Source organism: Leucoraja erinacea, chromosome 8, assembly GCF_028641065.1.
Source record: "Leucoraja erinacea ecotype New England chromosome 8, Leri_hhj_1, whole genome shotgun sequence".
NCBI lineage: Eukaryota > Metazoa > Chordata > Chondrichthyes > Rajiformes > Rajidae > Leucoraja > Leucoraja erinaceus.
In genome coordinates, this window is record NC_073384.1 from 22,632,525 (window position 1) to 22,652,121 (window position 19,597).

At 44.6% G+C, this 19,597-nt stretch overlaps 1 protein-coding gene across 1 annotated transcript in view; it reads right to left on the bottom strand.

Moving 5' to 3' along the window:
- The window catches only part of arfgef3 (ARFGEF family member 3), an 85,937-nt gene that overhangs the window by 6,601 nt on the left and 59,739 nt on the right, over positions 1 to 19,597 (bottom strand). The window contains exons 26-33 of the mRNA XM_055639195.1: positions 18,403 to 18,547; positions 13,386 to 13,514; positions 12,257 to 12,433; positions 11,078 to 11,192; positions 8,752 to 8,854; positions 5,209 to 5,340; positions 4,315 to 4,445; positions 475 to 1,726 (exon numbers count right to left, since the gene is read on the bottom strand). Coding sequence (XP_055495170.1) covers positions 475 to 1,726; positions 4,315 to 4,445; positions 5,209 to 5,340; positions 8,752 to 8,854; positions 11,078 to 11,192; positions 12,257 to 12,433; positions 13,386 to 13,514; positions 18,403 to 18,547 — 2,184 coding nt within the window. The remainder of the gene's footprint in view (positions 1 to 474; positions 1,727 to 4,314; positions 4,446 to 5,208; positions 5,341 to 8,751; positions 8,855 to 11,077; positions 11,193 to 12,256; positions 12,434 to 13,385; positions 13,515 to 18,402; positions 18,548 to 19,597) is intronic.

The following is a 19,597-nucleotide window of genomic DNA, read 5'->3' on the forward strand; positions in this document are numbered from 1 at the left end:
AGAGAAGATTTACAAGGATGGTGTCAGGACTCAAGATTTTAAGCAAACCAGAAAGGTTAAGCAAGCTGGGACTCTTTTCCCTGGAGCACAGGAGGATGAGGGGTGAACTTATAGAAATGTATGAAATCATGCGTGGAATAGATCGGGTGGACGCACAGAATCTCTCGCTCAGAGAGCGGGAATCGAGAACCAGAGGTATCGGTTTAAGGTGAAAGGGAAAAGGAATCTGACAGATTACTTTTTCACACAAAGGGTGGTATGTGTAACAAGCTGCCAGAGGAGGTAGTTAAGGAATAGTTAAGGCAGGTACTATGGCAAGTTTAAGAAGCAATTAGTCAGGTACATGGATAGGACAGGTTTACAGGGACATTGGCCAAACACAGGCAAGTGGGACTGGTGTAGCTGGGACATGTTGGTTAGTGTAGGCAAGTTGGGTCGGAGGGCTTGTTTCCACACTGCATCACATAGACTTACCTGCATCTGGCCCTCGGTATCCCGCATGGAGACATTTTGGCAGCTGGCGTTGGAGCCGGAGCGAGGTCTCCTCTCCTGTCGGAGCAGCTCTGCGCCAGCGCTGAACGAGTGCCTCATGCGGCCCTGGTCGAGCAGTTGCTGGGGCCGCTGCAGTGGCGAGTCGGGGCCCCTGCCGTTCGCTGAAGATGCTGCCGCTGACTCCCCCTTGCCTGGGTTCTGCTGCTGCTTCCTCCTCTTGTACTCCAGCACCAGCTTGCCGATGGTGCGGTCAGTGGCGATGGTGTAGATCCTGCTGCCTGCGCTCTCCCACCACTCCTTCCTGCGGCCTAGCTCGGCCTTCTCCTCCTCGGGCCCAGGGCTGCCCGGGTTGCCAGGCAACGCCGCCGGCTCTGCCTCCACCTCTGTTCCGCCCAGCGGCGGTTGCCCGGCCCGCGGCCGCCCACCCTCCTCCGACAGCGGCGTCGTCGTCGTCTCCTTGCCCGAGACCGACGGGCTGCTGGAGCCTTCGGACGGGCAGGAGGGGAGGAAGAAGAGCGGGTCACCGCGTGCGGCGGGTGGCTCGTCGGTGCTGCTGCTGCTGCAGCTCTGCAGGTCGAGGTGTAGTTGGATGTAGTTGTTGCACACCTCCAGGCACAGCTTGTGCAGCCGCCGCACCAGCCAGGCCCAGTCGGCGTTGCTGCCCGGCTGGATGCTGACGGATGCGATCCGGGCCCTCCACCGCCGCTTCTCCTTCCCCCTGGGCGGGCTGACCTGCGCCGTCTCCTCGAAGATGTCCTCGTCCTCCGAGGAGCACGGCCGCGACGAGTCCGAGCTTGGCTCCTCGTCATCCTCCTCCTCTGCCTCGTACAGGATCCGCTTGACCTGCTCGGCCGTGATGTGCTCCTGGTTGGTCAGGATGGCGCAGATCAGGGCCTGGAAATAGATGCCGAAGCTCATGGCCGACTGGCGGTAGAGGTTGGCCGCCCCGCCCACCCCCGACACCTTCATCAGCAGGTACTTCAGGCCGGGCCGCGTGTCAAACTCGCGGGCCGTCCTGTAGGAGTCGAGCAACAGGTCGAAGATGACGGCCAGGTTCTGCATGGAGATGTACCTCAAGAAGCCGGCCGGCCTGACCTCTCCAAAGGCCACGGTCCGGTCCGGAGCATCACTGGGCGTGGGACCTTTGACAAATTCTTCCAGCAGCACGTCGTACAGGTTCTGGAGCAGCACCTGATGGGATAACAAACTGACCACTATGGTGCGGAATGGGATACTGTGGATTAAAAGAGAGGATTAGACATAGAAACAAGCTGAACCATTTGAGGCAGATTTAGTGTTAATCAGGTAAGTGTTTCTGCGTACACTGTATAGAAGTCATAGCCTTAAAAACGACTTGCAGGTTCTACAGCAATACCTGGTGGGATGCAAGCCTATACTGTTGAATGGGATTCTATGGATTAAACGAGAGGTTTAGACAGTGTTCTAGATATATGGAATAAACTGCCCAAGGAAACGATGGGGGCAGATATGATTAAAACGTTCAAAAGACATTTGGATGGTCCATGGATACACGGATAGGAAAGAATTGGAGGGATACAGGCCAATGCAGGCTTATGAAATTAGGTAGGCAATTGGTTGACATGGATGAGTTGGGCCATGCTGTATAATTACATGTCCACTGCAACGGCATGCATATGTATCTGTGTGCATGTGCTAATATATATTTGTGTGATTTGAGACAAATTGAGAGTGAAACAGGTGTGTGCGAGAATGTTCCTGCATACATAGAAGTCCTGGGCATACATCTCAGAAACAGCCCTTTCGCCGACCAATAGTGAATCATTTCAATCTGATTCTCTGCTCATTTCATAGGTAAATGTAATAAAAACTGGAAACACTCAGCAGGTTGAGCAGCATCCGTGGAGAGAAGAACAGAGTCAACAGTTCAGGATTGGTGACCTTTCATCATCTTGAAACATTGGCCCTGTTCCTGGGCAGCTTTTCTGTTTGATTTGTTTTTTTTTAATTTTAGTTTTCTTTAGTATTTTGCTTTTGGCTTGGTCACAGAACAGGTATTGAAATGTGGAACGAGATAGCATAAATAAGACAGTGACATTAAACTGGAGTACTTACCCTATTTTCCTGATGGTTGTCAGCCATGAGAGAAAAAATGAAGCAAGAAGATAGATTAGAACAAGGAAACTGGAGCACTACTACACACTGGACACCAACAGCAGGTTACACACAGAGCTCAGGAGAAGATTGGAAAAAGGGGCCTTCAAAGTGAAGATAAAACTCTGGCCGCTGGGAACAAGTTAAACTTTTGCAAATGTGGAATGATTAAACATGACATTGCGTTTATCCATTAGCCTTTAGGGATGATCACACATTTTGGTCAGAAATTCAATACATGGATTTACAAGGAAATGGCATCAAGGTTCATCCTTGGGTATCCACGGAAGATTAATGTAATGGTCGGGAGGGAGGATTACGTTGAACAAAGGGAAAAGCTGAGATCACAGGACAACTGGCAAAATTGCAAATGCGGTGGGTCTACAATGAAGCATGTCACTCTGTAATAATGATGAAATCTTGCATCTTTGAAATTTTGGAGATTAAATATGAATGGTTACATTCAAGGTCCGAAGTTTTGGCAAATTAAATAATTAGGGTGGTAAATATGAGGTAAGATGAATATAAGAGTGGAGGGGAGAGGGCTCTGGTGGAAGGGAGTCGATGCTAAGGATAAACCAGGAAGCAGAGCAGGAAAATGACTGGATGAAAATGGCCAGTTTATGTCAAGGGGGGACAGATTGTACAAATTTAAAAAAGCATTAACAAATAGGTTTGATCAACAGTAAACAGAGCTAAGATAAATAGGACAACAGTAAAAAAGATAAATCTGAACTGAAAAGTGGACAGGCTCTTCACAGTCAAGGGTAGAGAAACATAGAAAATAGTTGCAGAATCAGGCCATTCGGCCCTTCGAGCCATTCAATATGATCATGGCTGATCATCCAAAATAAGTACCCAGAAACCTGAAGTACAAGACTTGGATGTCCTTGTGCACTGATCACTGAGGACAAATATGCAGCATGCAATTAAGACAAATAATACCTTAGGCTTCTCAACAAGAGGATTTGGGTTCAGCAGCAAATTTTACAGGACCCTGACAAAACTGAACCTGGAGAATCATATGCAGTTCTGTTAACTTTACATGATATAGGACATACTTGCTATAACAGGATTGCAACAAAGGTTCACCAGGCTGATTGCAGGATGGTGGGACTGCCATGTGTGGAAAGATAAAGTCGGCTATATTTGTATTCACAAGAGCTTAACACAATAGATGTGTCGAGAATGTTACCCTGGCTGTGGTGTTGAGTAAAAGGGTGTCACAGTCTCGTATTACAGGAGGAGAAATTTAGGACTGGGACGAGGACTGGGACTCTGTGATGAAACTGACATTTTATTTCTCCAGAGAAGCTGGAGAGGGCAAGTTACTGAATAAATATGTAAGGAGATAGATATATTTCTAGATATAAAAGGTGACTAGTGCTTCTGGGACATGTTGCCTGGTGTGGGCAAGATGAGCCGAAGGGCATGTTTCCACGCTGTAGGAGGCCTGGGAAAAGCAAGAATATAGTATTGTGTAGAAGGATCATGCATGATGATTCTGAACATTGGAGCTGGCTCAAAGGAATAACTGCCCTCTGTCCATGTTTCTATGAAACCATTCATTATGATTTATTCCAACTTACAGGAGATCGAGGAAGAATGTTTATTGGTTGGGAATATAGGCCAAAGGCTTGCCAGCCCATTACTCCCCACCCCTGCTGCCTCAACTGAACATCTCCTTACCTTCTCTGAGTGTGACCATTGGGTTTCTCATCCGGTGGGAGCTCGATGATCAGCACGCAGGACTGGGCATGCTCAAAACCCTCCCTGGTGTTGGGAGTCTTGGGAGAACATTGAGTATCCAGCAGAAAAACCTAGAGAGCATTAGAATTGTGTTACTTATAATTATTGATATTTATTAAAATTAAAATATAATATTAATAAGTGTTAGGTAGGTTGGTACAGGCCACATGAAACATAGAAACATAGAAAATAGGTGCAGGAGTGGGCCATTCGGCCCTTCGAGCCTGCACCGCCATTCAATATGATCATGGCTGATCATCCAACTCAGTATCCTGTACCTGCCTTCCCTCCATACCCCCTGATCCCTTTAGCCACAAGGGCCACATCTAACTCCCTCTTAAATATAGCCAATGAACTGGCCTCAACTACATTCTGTGGCAGAGAATTCCACAGATTCACCACTCTGTGTACAAAATGTTTTTTTCATCTCAGTCCTAAAAGATTTCCCCTTTATCCTTAAACTGTGACCCCTTGTTCTGGACTTCCCCAACATCAGGAACAATCTTCCTGCATCTAGCCTGTCCAACCCCTTAAGAATTTTGTAAGTTTCTATAAGATCCCCCCTCAATCTTCTAAATTCGAGCAATTACAAGCCGAGTCTATCCAGTCTTTCTTCATATGAAAGTCCTGACATCCCAGGAATCAGACTGGTGAACCTTCTCTGTACTCCCTCTATGGCAAGAATGTCCTTCCTCAGATTAGAATTGAGTTAAGGGACTGAATAACCTTATACGTTCCTGACCTTGTAGAATATTCTTCTGCTGAAGTAGGGCTTTGCCAACCCACTTTCCATCCCATCTGTTTCCTTGATAGATGTGATTCCAAAGATCTTACCTGTTGTGCCATGGCCCGGATTCTCCAATATTCTGCCTCTGCGCTGGCAGAATGTGAGGGTGCTGCTACCTTCACTTCACAAGCGTCTCCACTGAAGCTCTCTGAGCCACTCTGGAAACAAGCCAGCAGGTTCTGGAAAGCAAGAATAAACTCAATGATACCAGATAATGAGGGGTGTGGTGCACGCTATGTGTAACGCAGCACCTTGAACAGGGCTGGCTGCTTTAGTTTGGAGACTTCCTTGGAATATAGCACAGTATAACACAAGAATGGGGTCTTCAGCCCTCAATGTGCTGACTCTAATGCTAATTTAAACTAATCCTATTCGCCTTACATAGTCTATGTCAAGAGCGTTTACCTCACGTGTACCTGAAATGAACCAGAACAATGAAAATCTTACCTGCTGCAAGTTTACAGGCAGATTACACACAACAACAGCAGAAATAAGTCTACAATAAATTACCAGTTATTCTAAGTAAACCAGACCCTGCAAAAACTCAATGTACGTAGAGCAACCACAATGGTGCAAATTCCATAGTGCTTCGGTGCTGAGGCAGGTCAACAACTTGATGGTTGTTGGGAAGAAGCTGTTCTTAAACTTAGAGATAATGGTTCTCGGGCTTCTTCCTGATGGTAGCAGCGTGAAGAGAGCGGGGCCAGGGTGGCGTTGGACTTTGATGCTGTCAACTACCTTCTTGAGATCCTGTAGATCCCTTAGATGGTGGAGAAGGCATTACCTGTGATGGATCAGGCAATGTCTACCACTTTCTGCAGTCTCCTTTGGTCTCACCTCCAGAAGTTCAACAGTGTATTCAGCAACATGCCAAATCTCCTCAAGGAAGATTGACTTCTGAGGAAGTCAATGTTTGGGGGGCTTTCCTTATGATCCCTCCCTTCCCTGCCAGCTCATATACCTGTCTAAATACCTCTTAAATATTGCTATGGTATCTGCTTCCACTACCTCCTCTTTCAACATGCTCCAGGCACCTATCACTCTTGTAAAATAATTGCTTTGTAAATCTCCATAAATTTTTCCCCTTTCACTTTAAAGCTATGCCCTCTAAGTATTTGACGTTTCCATCATGGTTAAAGGACTCTTAACTATCTACCCTATTTATGTCTCATAATTTCATACACTTCTATCAAACTTCTATCCAGTTCCTTAGCTTCTGACAACCTAGGAAAAAAAATCCATGTTTGTCCAACCTCCCATTAAAGGTAATGTTTTCTAATCTTTACTTCTAAACTATCCACCGGTTGGCGTCAGCACAGCAATGGCTACCTCGCCAATGGTCTATCCCTTGCTTCTTTGTTGTTTTAATAGCATGTGTTAAATGTATGTTTTTAGTGTTCTACAATACAATACAATACAATACAATACAATACAATACGGTTTATTTGTCACATTGCACATAAGTGCAAGTTCTTTAGCTTATTTTATGTGGGAGGGGAGGGAAACATTTTGAATCTCTTACATCGACGGAGATGCGATTATTTTCCATATCGTACAATTACGATTATTTTCCATATCGTATCTCCATCCACACTGCAGCCTAACATCGAGGAATTGACAGCCTCTGCTAGAGACTGACTTCGGGAGCTCCCTGCGGGAGCCTGCGGACGTAACATCATGGAGCTCGCGTTCCTTGGTTGGAGACCGACTTCGGGAGCTCCAAACCGTGGGAGCTTTGACCGCCCCGACGCAGGAGCTTCTATCGCCCCGATGTGGGGGCTTCGACCGCTGGCTGCGGGAGCTTCGATCGCCCCGGTGGATGGTTCAACTGCCCCGACCACGGGAGAATAAAGAGGAAGAAGTTTGGACGTTTTTAGCCTTCCATCACAGTGAGGAATGTGGGGAATCCACTGCGGTGGATGTTTATGTTAACTTTTATGTAGTTGTGTGTCTTGTTGCTTTTTTTAAAATATGGCTGTAGGGTAATTTGCATATCATGGTACCTAAATTGGTACATGACAATAAAATACCTTTGAAAATCAAGCCTCTCTGCCAAGCTTTCAATGACTTGTTTTATAACTCTAATAATTTAAGTTTTCTTTACACAATCCTGTGTAGCACCTTGGAATGTTTCACCATATGCTGCAAGCTGTGCAACCAAATCTGAAAGAAATGTGTAACATGGGCAGATGACAGTGAGATTTTCATTTGATTATGTAGAATCTGTGGGAAATTTGTCATTCTCCAGTCACTGCTATCAACTAAACTCTGCGGATCCTTCCTGCTTAATATTTTCTAAAACTCTGTTAAGTTTTATTTGACTGAGATTTCTATGTGATGTGGTAGAGGGACAAGAGATTTAGAGATGGGGAAGAAGATTACATTAAACTTTCTATAGTCCTAGAAATCTTTTCATCTTCCTGTCCATCTTAGTGTCATTTATCTTGTCTGATCTATAAAAGATTTTAATTTAATTTTATTCCTCATTGACTTGAATCTCTTAAATCCCTATTTTTAATCTTACTTTGTTTTAGTCTCAGAAACTGGAAGATAAACAAAATGCTGCAGTAATCAACACTTTCAGGTCTAGAGATAGACAAACAAAATGCTCCAGAAACTCAGCGGTCATCACTGGGTGGTGATGCTGGGTTCAGAAGAGAAGCACTATGTCATGGCAGACCCTTCTTCAGACAAAAAGGGTCAGTATAAAGAAGGTAGAAGAAAACATGACCGTAGCGCTGGTGCCAGCAGAGCAAGATCTTTTTGGATTTAGTTAGGAACGGTGGTTTTTTTTGTGGGAGAAGCGGTCACGGTGCGGGGGATACCGTCCTTCAGCCGCTTCCTGGTGTGGTGATTCGACTATTTCCCCCCCAGCGGCCTAAACAATGGGCCTTTCCTGGAGATCGACCGGAGCTCCAGCAGCGGCGGGACAGCGCTGGAAATCGCGGGGCTGGCGAGCCTTACATCTGGGAGTGCGCCTGCTGCCGACATCCTGGAGCTGCGGTTTGGGGGCGGACGCGGGAACGCTGATTACAACGCGGGGTCCTGGTGAGGCCTCTGCTTGGGAGGACAGTCCGGCTTCAGTATCGGGCCGAAAGGGGAGGTCATGGGGGTCCCACCAGCCCGGCGTGATGGTGAAAAACATCGGACAACGGGGAACATGGAGGGGAGGCTGCTGGAATGGTGTGTCTAAGGGCAGCATGTTGTGGGGTGTTTGTGATTTCGGAGGTTGAGATGATTTCGTTGTCCCAAATTGGGGATTTGGTAGGGAGGGCAACTTGGAGGGAGCTTGAGAGAGGGGGATGGGGGAGGAGGAGGGGGGGGGGGGGGGGGGCGTGAGAGTTAGTGTACAGGTGGGGGGTAGTAATTTTCATTGGGGAATTCTCCTCTGTGCATATTGAAAGTTCTTGCTCCAGTATTGAGACTCTGCCCTCGGGTTCTGGATTCCCCAACAAAGGTTAGCAAAAATAAACGATCTGGTTCTCTGGCCACCCCGTCTCCTTTGTATCACAACACCTAATGGATGTCGTCATCATGGTTTATCTCATCAGTCACTTAGTCCCTAAACGCAGCTTGAAGCACAGTACTACCTTCACCGGCTCCAGCGTGACTGTGAAGGCATCTTGAAGGGCACAGCAGGCCAGCCTCCACATTTCATCAGTGAATACGGGTCCAGCTGTAACCAGGACGTACCTGAAAGAGAACCACCAACAAAGGTCAAGGAAGACTTCAAAACATGGAAGCTGAAAGTCACATATATATGTGTCGCAGTTTAGTTGGAATAATAATTATTGATAATTTGAGAGATTTGGCAATAGTTATGACCAGTGCATAAAAAGGTGAGAGTCTGCATGGTTAATAAATGTATGTGTCACATGGCCAAAAATCAAAATAATGTTGAACTTTTTAAAGGTGCCAGTACCATACTTGCTTGTAGGATCACAAAAAAAAGACATTGGTTATGATGTATGTTAATAGCGTGTCTATTAAACCATTTTATACCTAGGTCATAAAGTCATACCTCATTTAAGTATGCCCTTCAACCCAGTAAATCTGCGCTGACCATACAAATCAACACCAATTCATACAAATCATTTCAAAAAATTCTTCCGCACCCATGTTTGGTTCTACTATTCACCCACATACAATAACCTACAGTGGCCAATTACGCACGCCACACCAGACCCACCAAAGATCAGGATTTAACCCTAGGTAGACAAAAATGCTGGAGAAAGTCCGGGTGAGGCAGCATCTGTGGAGCAAAGGAATAGGTGGCGTTTCGGGTCGAGACCCTTCTTCAGACTGATTTAACCCTTAGCTCTTTAAGCTTAACCCTGTTAGCTCTTTGAGGCAACTACTCTACAAGCTGTACCACTGTGACTGGCCAGCATTTTCATACTCTTGTTTGATGTCATCTCTTGTGAGGCCAATATTTAATTCCCATTCCTAATACTGAGGGGCTTTTGAGAACATTTAAAGGGCAATTTTAAAAGTCAACCATAATGCTATGTCTGGAGTTACAAATAGACCAGATAAATTAATGTCTTTCAGGGATGGGTATTTTTATAACAGCATTACTGATATCAGCCGTTCAATGTATCTAACAAACTGATTTGAAGCATTCCAAGTGCTGGTGAGGGGGGAATTCAAACTCAGGTTCAAGCCTGTGTATGCTACATCCAAAATTCGCTATTTTTTCCATAAATGTTTTGATTGATTGAACTGATTGAAAGGTACTACATAGAAACAGGAACTTCAGCCCACCAAGTCCACATCAACCATGTGATCACTCATTCACACGAGTTTGATGTTATCCCACTTTTGTATATACTCCCTACACGCTGTACAATTTACGGATGCCAATTAACCTACAATCTTGCATGTCTTTGAGACGTGGGAGCACCTGGAGAAAACCCACATGGTCACAGGGAGAACAAGCAGACTTCACTCAGACAGCACCCAAGGTCAGTATCCAACCCCAATCTCTGGCTTTGAGTCAGCAGCTCTATCAGCTGCACACTGCTGCCCTGTGGTGGCATTGGAGCCAATGCACCTCACAACTTTGTTCCAGATGTGCCAACTCTCCTAGACTCCCATTGCAACACATAGTAAACAAAGCTACAGCTTAATAAAACATTGATTAGGCTGTATTTGGAGTACTATGCAGTTCTGGTTGCCCCATTACAGCAAGGCTGTGGAGGATTTAGAGAATTTGCAGACAGTTTACCAGGATTCTGTGTGGATTAGATAGTATTAGCAAAAGGTGAGGTTAAATAAACTTGGATTGTTTTCTCTTGAGCAATGGAGGCTGAGGAGAGACTTGATAGAAGTTTATAAAATTATGAGAGGCTTAGATCGGATAGATGGCCAGAATCGACCTGATTCTATCCACTATCAGAAACCATGAGTAAATTTATCAAAAGTCTAGGGTCACAGTCAAAACCCTGTTCTCTGGGTTAAAATGTCAAAGACTGGGGGGCGTAACTTTAAAGTCAGAGGGTATAAAGTTTAAATTCGATGTGTAGGGAAAATTTTGTTTTACACAAAACGTGATAGGTGCCTAGAACATGGAGTTCCTTTGTCAGTGGAGATTACCTGAAAGGCACTGTCAGAGAGAGGTGGTGAAAGCCGTCACTGACAGCATTTATGGAGTTAGACAAGCACTTGAATCACCTGGGTATGAAAGACTATGGACCGGGTGCAGCGAGATGGGGTTCATATGGATAACTACCCACTGGTCAGTGGGTGTGATGGGTTGAATGGCATGGTTTCCATGCTATATAACTCTATAACCAATGATCCTATCCCCAGCCCTCTGGGGTGTAGAATTCCAAAGCTGCAGAGAGAGTTGTGAACGGGCTGGGATGACTCCTGGCCAGAAAACATCTGCATTTTGGGAATATCAGGCTAGCCTACCTGATGCAGGAGCAGCCCACCCGGGAGATGGTTTCAGTGGGTTCTGCAACACAGGACACGAGCAGCTTGAGCAGGTCTTTCAACATCATGTTAATGCTGTTTTCGTAGCCAATGTCTGCACAAGGAAAACAGGAAGATAACTGCCAATGAAACATAACCTTTACACCACCCATGGCCTGTACTGACCATTGCTAAGGTCAGGAACAATGCAACCAATTCTAAGGGGCTGACAGATGATAACCAGGAAATTAATAGCACAGTTCCCCGTTATCAGTCCTTCCAATTATAGAAAGGAGCACTTGCATTTAAATATAACTTTCAAATGTCCTAATGCACATTACCAGGAGTGAAATGCTTTTAAAATGCTATCATGCATAAGATTTGACAGTCATTTATGCACAGCAAACTTGCACAAAGGTTCTGCAGAAGATGATAAGCTAATTTGGAGAGGTTGGCTGTGGTGTAAATATTGGCCAGGGAAATAGTGAGCAACATTTCCTATCTGTCTTTGAACTCCATATGAGAGGGACCTCTTTTCAATATCTCACCAGCAAATGAAGTCAATATCCATTTAAACTAATACGAATGTTTCCTCAACATTCCCATCAACTCCTGCCAGATTCTACCACTCACCTACACACTGAGGGCAATTTACAATGCGATAGGGTCAACGGTCAATTAACCTTGCAACCCACACATCGTTGGGATGTGGGAGAAACCGGAGCATCCGAAGAAAACCTGAGGTCACAGAAAGAACATGCAAACCTCAAAAGAAACTATCAGAGGTCAGTATTGAACCTGGGTCGCTGGAGCTGTGAGGCAGCGGCTCCACTAACTGTGCCACAGTGTCAGCCCAGCTCTCAATTCTTTGGAGTGAAACATGACCCTGTAACTTTCTAATCTAGGACAAGAGTGCAGCAGCTTCCTGTTGAATATAATCCTGCCTGCAACTATTGTCCACATACACTTATCAGGCACAGGGATATGCTAGTATTAGAATTGGGCTCTGACATATGCCCATTGAGCTTCATCTGCAACTTCTTGCACTAAGTAGTAAATTTATTGAGAAGCACATCATTGGCATGATAACTGACAACTAGTCATTAGTGGTCTTATGATCCCCACATTCAAATTTCTGTAATGGAATAAGGTATTTTCCACATGGAAGCAAACTCCTACCTGATTGGATGAAGCTGTGAATATGCTCCATCACCAGTTCTGAGGATAGACCAATCGCATGCTTGAAATTGGCAGCTGCCATCTCCCAATAGGACTGATCTCCATGGTTACGCTGAAGCCACAAAGACATGACTGGGAGGAGGAGATGGGTTACAGCAAAAATCCCAAATCCAGATCCTATAAAGGTGTAGAGAAAGAACAAATTCCTCATTCATTTTATAACTGGAGTAAGGTTTAATAACACACCTAAGCCTAGCGCCTAAGAAAGTTTGACATGACACAGAAAACTGTAAAATGGAAAATGTTGTAAAATGGAATTCAAAGTTTCCAAAATGGAGGTACAACTGAACCACAGTAGCTCTCCTGAACACATCCCAGATAGGTGGATTCAGGTGAAGAGGGGTGAATGGCAGGTGGGGTGGAGATAGTAACAAAGGATAGAGGTAAAATGGGAACCCCCGAATGATAAAGGAAGAGGAGTAGTAAATTGTAAAACTGGAGGGAAGGGTAGTAGGTGGAATGGAGCAAGGGTTCAGGCAACCAGCAGAATACGAGGTGGTTTCTGTGATGACTATGGGTTGTCGGACGTGGTGGGAGTTTTGGAGATGGGGCCTGCCTTTGGGGCTAAAATTTAAATTAAAGGCTTGCCTCACAGGAATCCCAATCCTGCACTGTAAATTACACATTCTCTCTCTGGAGTACCCAACAATGGTCGCTCCCGGAATTACTTGGTCTAGCTCATGACAAGGTGCCCTGTTAAATTTTATAAGGGGAAGCATTTCAGTACAGTGAGAAAAATATTCATATTTCTTTGCAGAATGCTGAGGAAAACAATACAATCAAATTCCCAGTACATAATCTTCTCTAAATCATCCCTTTGCTTCAAAAATGTTCTAGAATCCTAGATACACCGAGCCATGAAGCCATTGCAAATTAATTTGCTACCCTTCTGTGCCAGTGCATCAAAGGACATATTCTGGTGGATGCGTTACCCAGGATCCAAGTAGAGGGCGAGGGGGAAGATGGGGTGACGAGTGCAGGTGAAGGGAGGGGAAGGGATGGAGTGGGCAAGTGATGGGAATGAGAGTCGGGTGCTTGGAGGGAGAGGGGAAGGCACACTTGCCATTACCTGGTACTTTGGTGACCTCTCGCAGCAACTCGAACAGGAGGTCCAAGGTTGGGGCCTGATGTTGACGGGGGCAATTGGAGATTGTAGTGGTGAGCTGTTCCAGCAGCAGGATCCAGACTTGAATCAATCCTGAAGAGAACACGAGTGGTTACAGTCATTGGGAGAAGCAGCTTCACACCAGTCACATCACACACCTCAGGAATAGAGATTCAACCATGAAACACTGAATATTGGAAAGCCTTCAATCCATTGAATTCCTGATTTTTATTGACCAACTGTTCATTAAATTACCACCTTTATGAGTGTCACACTTACATTAGGTAATTTTCACTGTTTCATAAAATATAGAACAGTGCAGTAAAGTCTTTGGCCCATCATATTGGTGCCAACCATTATGCTTAATTAAATCATTGAGGGCAATGGGGCAAAAAAGTATTATGAAATACACTTTACAATAAATAGAAAGCATTTAAAATATTGTAGCCTTCAATTGCATTAGCATCATTATGTTCCTCATTTCAGAAACTCAACTGGACTAAACAAACTAGAACTAGCTACAAGAGTTGACCAAAGGCTCAGTGCCTTGCGGTAAGCGACTCACCTTTTGATATATGAAAGTTATTCCATTGCCTACAATGTATATCAGTTGCCTTGATAGATTCAGCTCCAATAACACTTTAGTAGCTCAATAATACTCAAGACAAAACAGCCACGAGAGGCAAAAAGGGAGAGGTACTGGGGGAACTCAGTGTATCAGGCAGCTTTTATGGCTACACTGGGACAGTGTATCCTCCAACCTCATCTACTGCATCCGCTGCTCTAGATGTCAGCTGATTTACATCGGGGAGACTAAGCAGAGGTTGGGCGATCGTTTCGCCGAACACCTCCGCTCAGTCCGCAATAACCTACCTGAACTCCTGGTGGCTCAGCACTTCAACTCCCCCTCCCATTCCCAATCCGACCACTCTGTCCTGGGTCTCCTCCATTACCAGAGTGCGCAACACCGGAAATTGGAGGAACAGCACCTCATATTCCGCCTGGGTTGCTTGCGTCCGGATGGCATGAACGTTGAATTCTCCCAGTTTTGTTAGCCCTTGCTGTCTCCTCCCCTTCCTTAACCATCGAGCTGTCTCCTCCCATCCCCCCGCCCTCGGGCTCCTCCTCCTCCTCCCTTTTTCCTTCCTTCTCCCCCCCACCCCCCATCAGTCTGAAGAAGGGTTTCGGCCCGAAACGTCGCCTATTTCCTTCGCTCCATAGATGCTGCTGCACCCGCTGAGTTTCTCCAGCATTTTTGTGTACTTTCGATCTTCCAGCATCTGCAGTTCCTTTTTGAGCTTTTATGGAGGGCAGTGAGTGTTTCAAGTCAAGATCCTTCACCTGGATTTGAGTCATTTGATGAAGTATCTCAATCAGAAATAGCAACTGTCCGTTTACTGCCACAGGTGCTGGCTGACCTGCTGAGTTTCTACAGCAGCTCTCATTTATTTGCACCAGACTCCATGAACTGCAGTCCCTTGTGCCTTCATGTGAGTGGCATCTCATTAACCACTATAAACTGCACCATCTACATAATGCACTGTAATTACTCACCCCAGCGACTCCACCTTCCAAACCTGCAACCTCTCCCACCAAGAAAACCAAGGGAAGCAGGTGCATTGGAGCACTACTACCTGGAGGTTATCCTCCACATTGCACACCATCCTGACTTTGAAATATATCAATGTTCCCACATTGTCACTTGGTCTAAATCCTGGAATTCCCCATCCAACAGATTTGAAGGAGCAACTCACCAGAAGGACTGCAGTGTTTCAAGGGCCTTTGCAAGACAACTGAGAATGAGCATAATGCTGGCCTTGCCAGGGATGCTCTTGACTTGTTTAAGAAATAATAACAAGCATCTTTCATGAATTCAGGATGTTCCGTATCTCATATCATTCACAGGCAGTTGATTATTTCTGAAGTACAGTTAGTGTTATAATGTTGGAAATGCAGCAATCAATTTGCATTCGGCAAGCTCACACTAACAGCACAGTGACAACAACCAAAATATTAATGCTGAGAGACAAATATCAACCAGTCCATCAGGGCGATCTCAGCTTTTGTTGTAGAGGCTTCACAATGGGCTGCTATGATCAGAAATTGACGGCCTGAAAGGTGGTGGGAGTGGATTCAGCTTTAAGTTTCATACAGAGGGTGATGGGAACATGGGATAAGCTGCCAAGGGAATTGGTTGAGGCAACACAATAAGAACATTTAACAGACATTTGAACTGCAGATGCTGGTTTAAACCAAAGACAGACACAAAATGCTCAACGGGACAGGCAGCATCTCTGGATAGAAGGAAAGGGAGACCCTTTTTCAGACATTACTCCAGCATTTTGTGTGTATCTTCGGTATAAATCAGCATCTGCAGTTCCTTCCTACACATCTGGAGAGGTACATGGATAAGAATAGTTTAGATGGATTTGAACCCAATGCAGGAAAATTGGACTAGCTCGTAGGGAACTTGGTCGGCATGGAGAAGTTGGGCCAAAGGGCCTGTGTCTGCTATATGATTAGATAATTCTACAAGAAAACTGGATAAGTACTGGAAAAGGGAAAACTTTGCTATAAAAAACCGAAGGGCACTGGCATTCCTATGAGATTTTCTAAAGGAAAGAGGCATCTTAGAGGCTTAGAGCAAGAAACCTTAGAGGTATCCTCTGTTATCAGTACACCCAATTGTTTCTAGGGACCATAAGAAATAGAATAAGGACTATATTACTATGTACAGCCCTGTATAATCTGCTACCCCATTCAATAGGATTGCAACTGACCTGGTATCTCAGCACCAATTTCCTGCACCACTACATAGCCCTTGATTCCCTTAACATCTAAAAACCTTTTGATTCGTGCCTTGAAAATAATCAGCTACTGAACCTTCACAGCCTTTTATAGGTCAAGAATTCAAAAGATATATCACTTACTGGGTAAAGAAATATCTTCTCATCTTTTTGTTTTCTTTTGACCTCCGGCTCAAGGTACCAAGGTCTAAGCGGAAGCTCAGAGGGGATAGAGCCTTTTCTGTTGCTGCCCTGGCACTCTGGAACACCTTGCCGCTGCAGATCAGACAGGCCCCTTCACTGTCCATCTTTAAATCCTCCCTAAAAACTCACTGTTTATAATCACTGGTTTTCGACAGGGCTGACATATTATAGATGTTTTAGTGCATGAAAGCATGTACAGGTGCACAATTTTTACTGTTTTTATAGATCCCTGTCGTCCTCCGAATAGCGACATTTTTAGTAGTCCTTGTAATTGAAAACGTTTTTGTTGACGGCCCCATGTGACAGCACTTTTGGTAACTGATGTTGTCTAAAAGTGCTTTATAAATAAAGTTATTATTAAAAGTTATTATTATTAAAGCAGCCCAAGTAGGGAAAACACGATCCCTCCATCTACCCTGTCAAACACTGTAAGAGTACTTGCATATTAACTCTCTGTCTTCTAAATTGGATGGAACATGGTCTACCTAGTCTATTTAAATTACTCTTCATACAATGGAGAGCGAAGTGGTACAGTGTACTATCTTTTTAGGTAACCTTCAGCCAAAGTTTACTGTAGTATCAATATAATGCACTAAAGCAGTTCTTTGAAAGGGCACATATTATAGATACTTCCTTGTGTCAGTAGCATGAAAGCCCATACCACCAGATTGGAGAAGAGCTTCTTCCTTGCTGTTATCAGACTCTTGAATGGCCCTCTCATATGTTAGGGATGAATTCTCGATCGTCAACCCTGTTGCAATCCTTGCACTGTAAAAAAAATCTGCAGCTTCTCTGTAGCTGTAACAATATATTCTGCACTGCTTATATTCTCTATTGCATTACCTGATGTAATGATGTATGGTATGATTTGCTTGGATAGCATACCTGACAATAATAAACCAACAACAACAGGGTCAGTACAGTGGCACAGCAGTAGAGCTGCTGCCTCACAGCTTAATGACACGAGTTCAATCCTGACCTCCGATGTTGTCTGTGTGGACTTGAAACTATCTCTATGACCATGTATCTTTCCTTCAGTTGGTCCACTTTACTCCCACCTCCTAAAGATATGCGGTTTGTCTTTACCCAACCTGCACATTGGTAGATTAATTGGCCTGAGTGATGGAAACTGGGGACGATTTGGGAATATGGGGAAATAATATGTGATTAGGGTGCAGCTTTACAAAATGTTGATAAGGCCACATTTGAAGTACTGTCTACAGTTTTTGTCATTGTGCTATACAAAGGATGTTATTGCATTGGAAAGGGAGCAAAAAAGATTTATGAGGATGTTATCAGGTCTGCAGTTTGAGTTATAAGAATAGAATGGATAGGGTGGGTCCTGGAGAGTGCCAGGCTGACCGGTGACCTTGTAGAGGTTTCCAAAATCATGAGGGGCATGCATTGAACTGAATTGTATGCAGTTTTTCTTACCCAACCCATTGGGTAGGGCAGTCTAAAACGATTGATGGGGAGTTGGTAGGGTGCAGCTTTAAAGATAAGGACCTGTGGTCCAACTTTTTCTGTGCTATACAAAGGATGTTATTGGCATTGGAAAGGGAGCAAAAAAGATTTATGAGGATGTTATCAGGTCTGCAGTTTGAGTTATAAGAATAGAATGGATAGGGTGGGTCCTGGAGAGTACCAGGCTGACCGGTGACCTTGTAGAGGTTTCCAAAATCATGAGGGGCATGCATGAAGTGAATTGTCACAGTTTCTTCCCCACGGTAGGGGAGTCTAAAACTGATGGGGAGTTGGTGGGGCAAGTGGGACTAGCTAGATTAGGCAACTTGTTTGGCATGGACGAGTTGGGCTGAAGTGTCTGTTTCTATGCTGTATAGCTCTCTGACTCTAGTGTAAACGGGTGCTTGATGGCTGGTGTGGATTCAATGGGCCAAGGAAACTGTTTTCATTCTATTTGACTTCATCAACCAGAACCATTTTGGTGAGCTGGCACCTTTTCAAATTGAAACAAAAGTAGTGCTTCCCACCTGTGTCGTCATCAAACTCGTTGAGGGCACCCTCGATCCCATCCTCGCTGCTCATTGACCGCTCCAGACCTTTGAAGGGCAAGCTGATGAACTGAGCCCCGTGGAAAATGGGCTTCGAAGGCATCTTGTAGATCTTGGCAAGCAACTGAGCAGAGTAAACAAAAACACCAGCAACCAGGTGTCAGTCAACGATCAACCGAAACCTTCCACGACTACAGTAGCTAGATTTTAATTGGATTTTCCTCATCCTTTCACTGATGTGGGTTGCTGCAGCCAGGCAAGCATTTATTCCCATCTCTAGCTTACCCTGAAATGAACAGATTTCCAAGCCAACTCAGAAGACAATTAAAGGCCACCCAGGCTGCTGTGAATCTGGGATCAGATAAACAGCAGACAGGCTTAGAGGTTGATTTCCTCCACGAAGGAAATTAGTGAAACAAATGTTCTTTTTTATGACAAGCCACTAGTTTTATTGAGGATTGTTAGTTCCAGATTGCCGTTAGCTAAATTTCCCCGCCTTTTAAGATGGGTTTGAATCTGTATTGTCGAGTCACTAGGTCAGAGCTCAGGGTTACAAAGTCCCAGTCCAGAGATACAAGCACAAACATTTACTCGAGGGAGTGCGAGCTGCTGGCTATGCCGACTTTCGGATGTAGCGTTAAACTAAAGCCATGTCATCTAGAAGCAAAAGCAACATAACTGCCATCATACTGTACTCAATACCTGTACGTCAGGTAGTAAGAGAAAATAAAATCGTTGAATTTATTGTCAAATGCACAAATGTAATGAAAATCTTACTTGCAGCAGCATCACAGGTGCATAGACACATACAACACACACACAAATGTAAGTTATACATAAATTACACATAAATGTCTGCAAGACAGTGAAAAGAAAGGAGACTGTTCAAAAAGAAAGCAAGACATTGGTGCAAATTCAGAAAACAAGTCCACGGTAGTCCAAGAGGTGGTCTGCAGTGTTCCATTGGCAACATGAGATTAGGTAGGAAAGGGTATGAAGGCAAGTAAATGGAGTTGGTGGTGAAAACCCTTGAATGATTCAACAAAATTATAGTGTTCAATGGTCCCTTGATCCTATTTAATACCACACAGCTTTTAATTTATCTTGTCAGTAACATTATTACCAGGATAAATTCTGTGGAATTCATTGCCAACGATGGCTGTGGAGGTCAAGA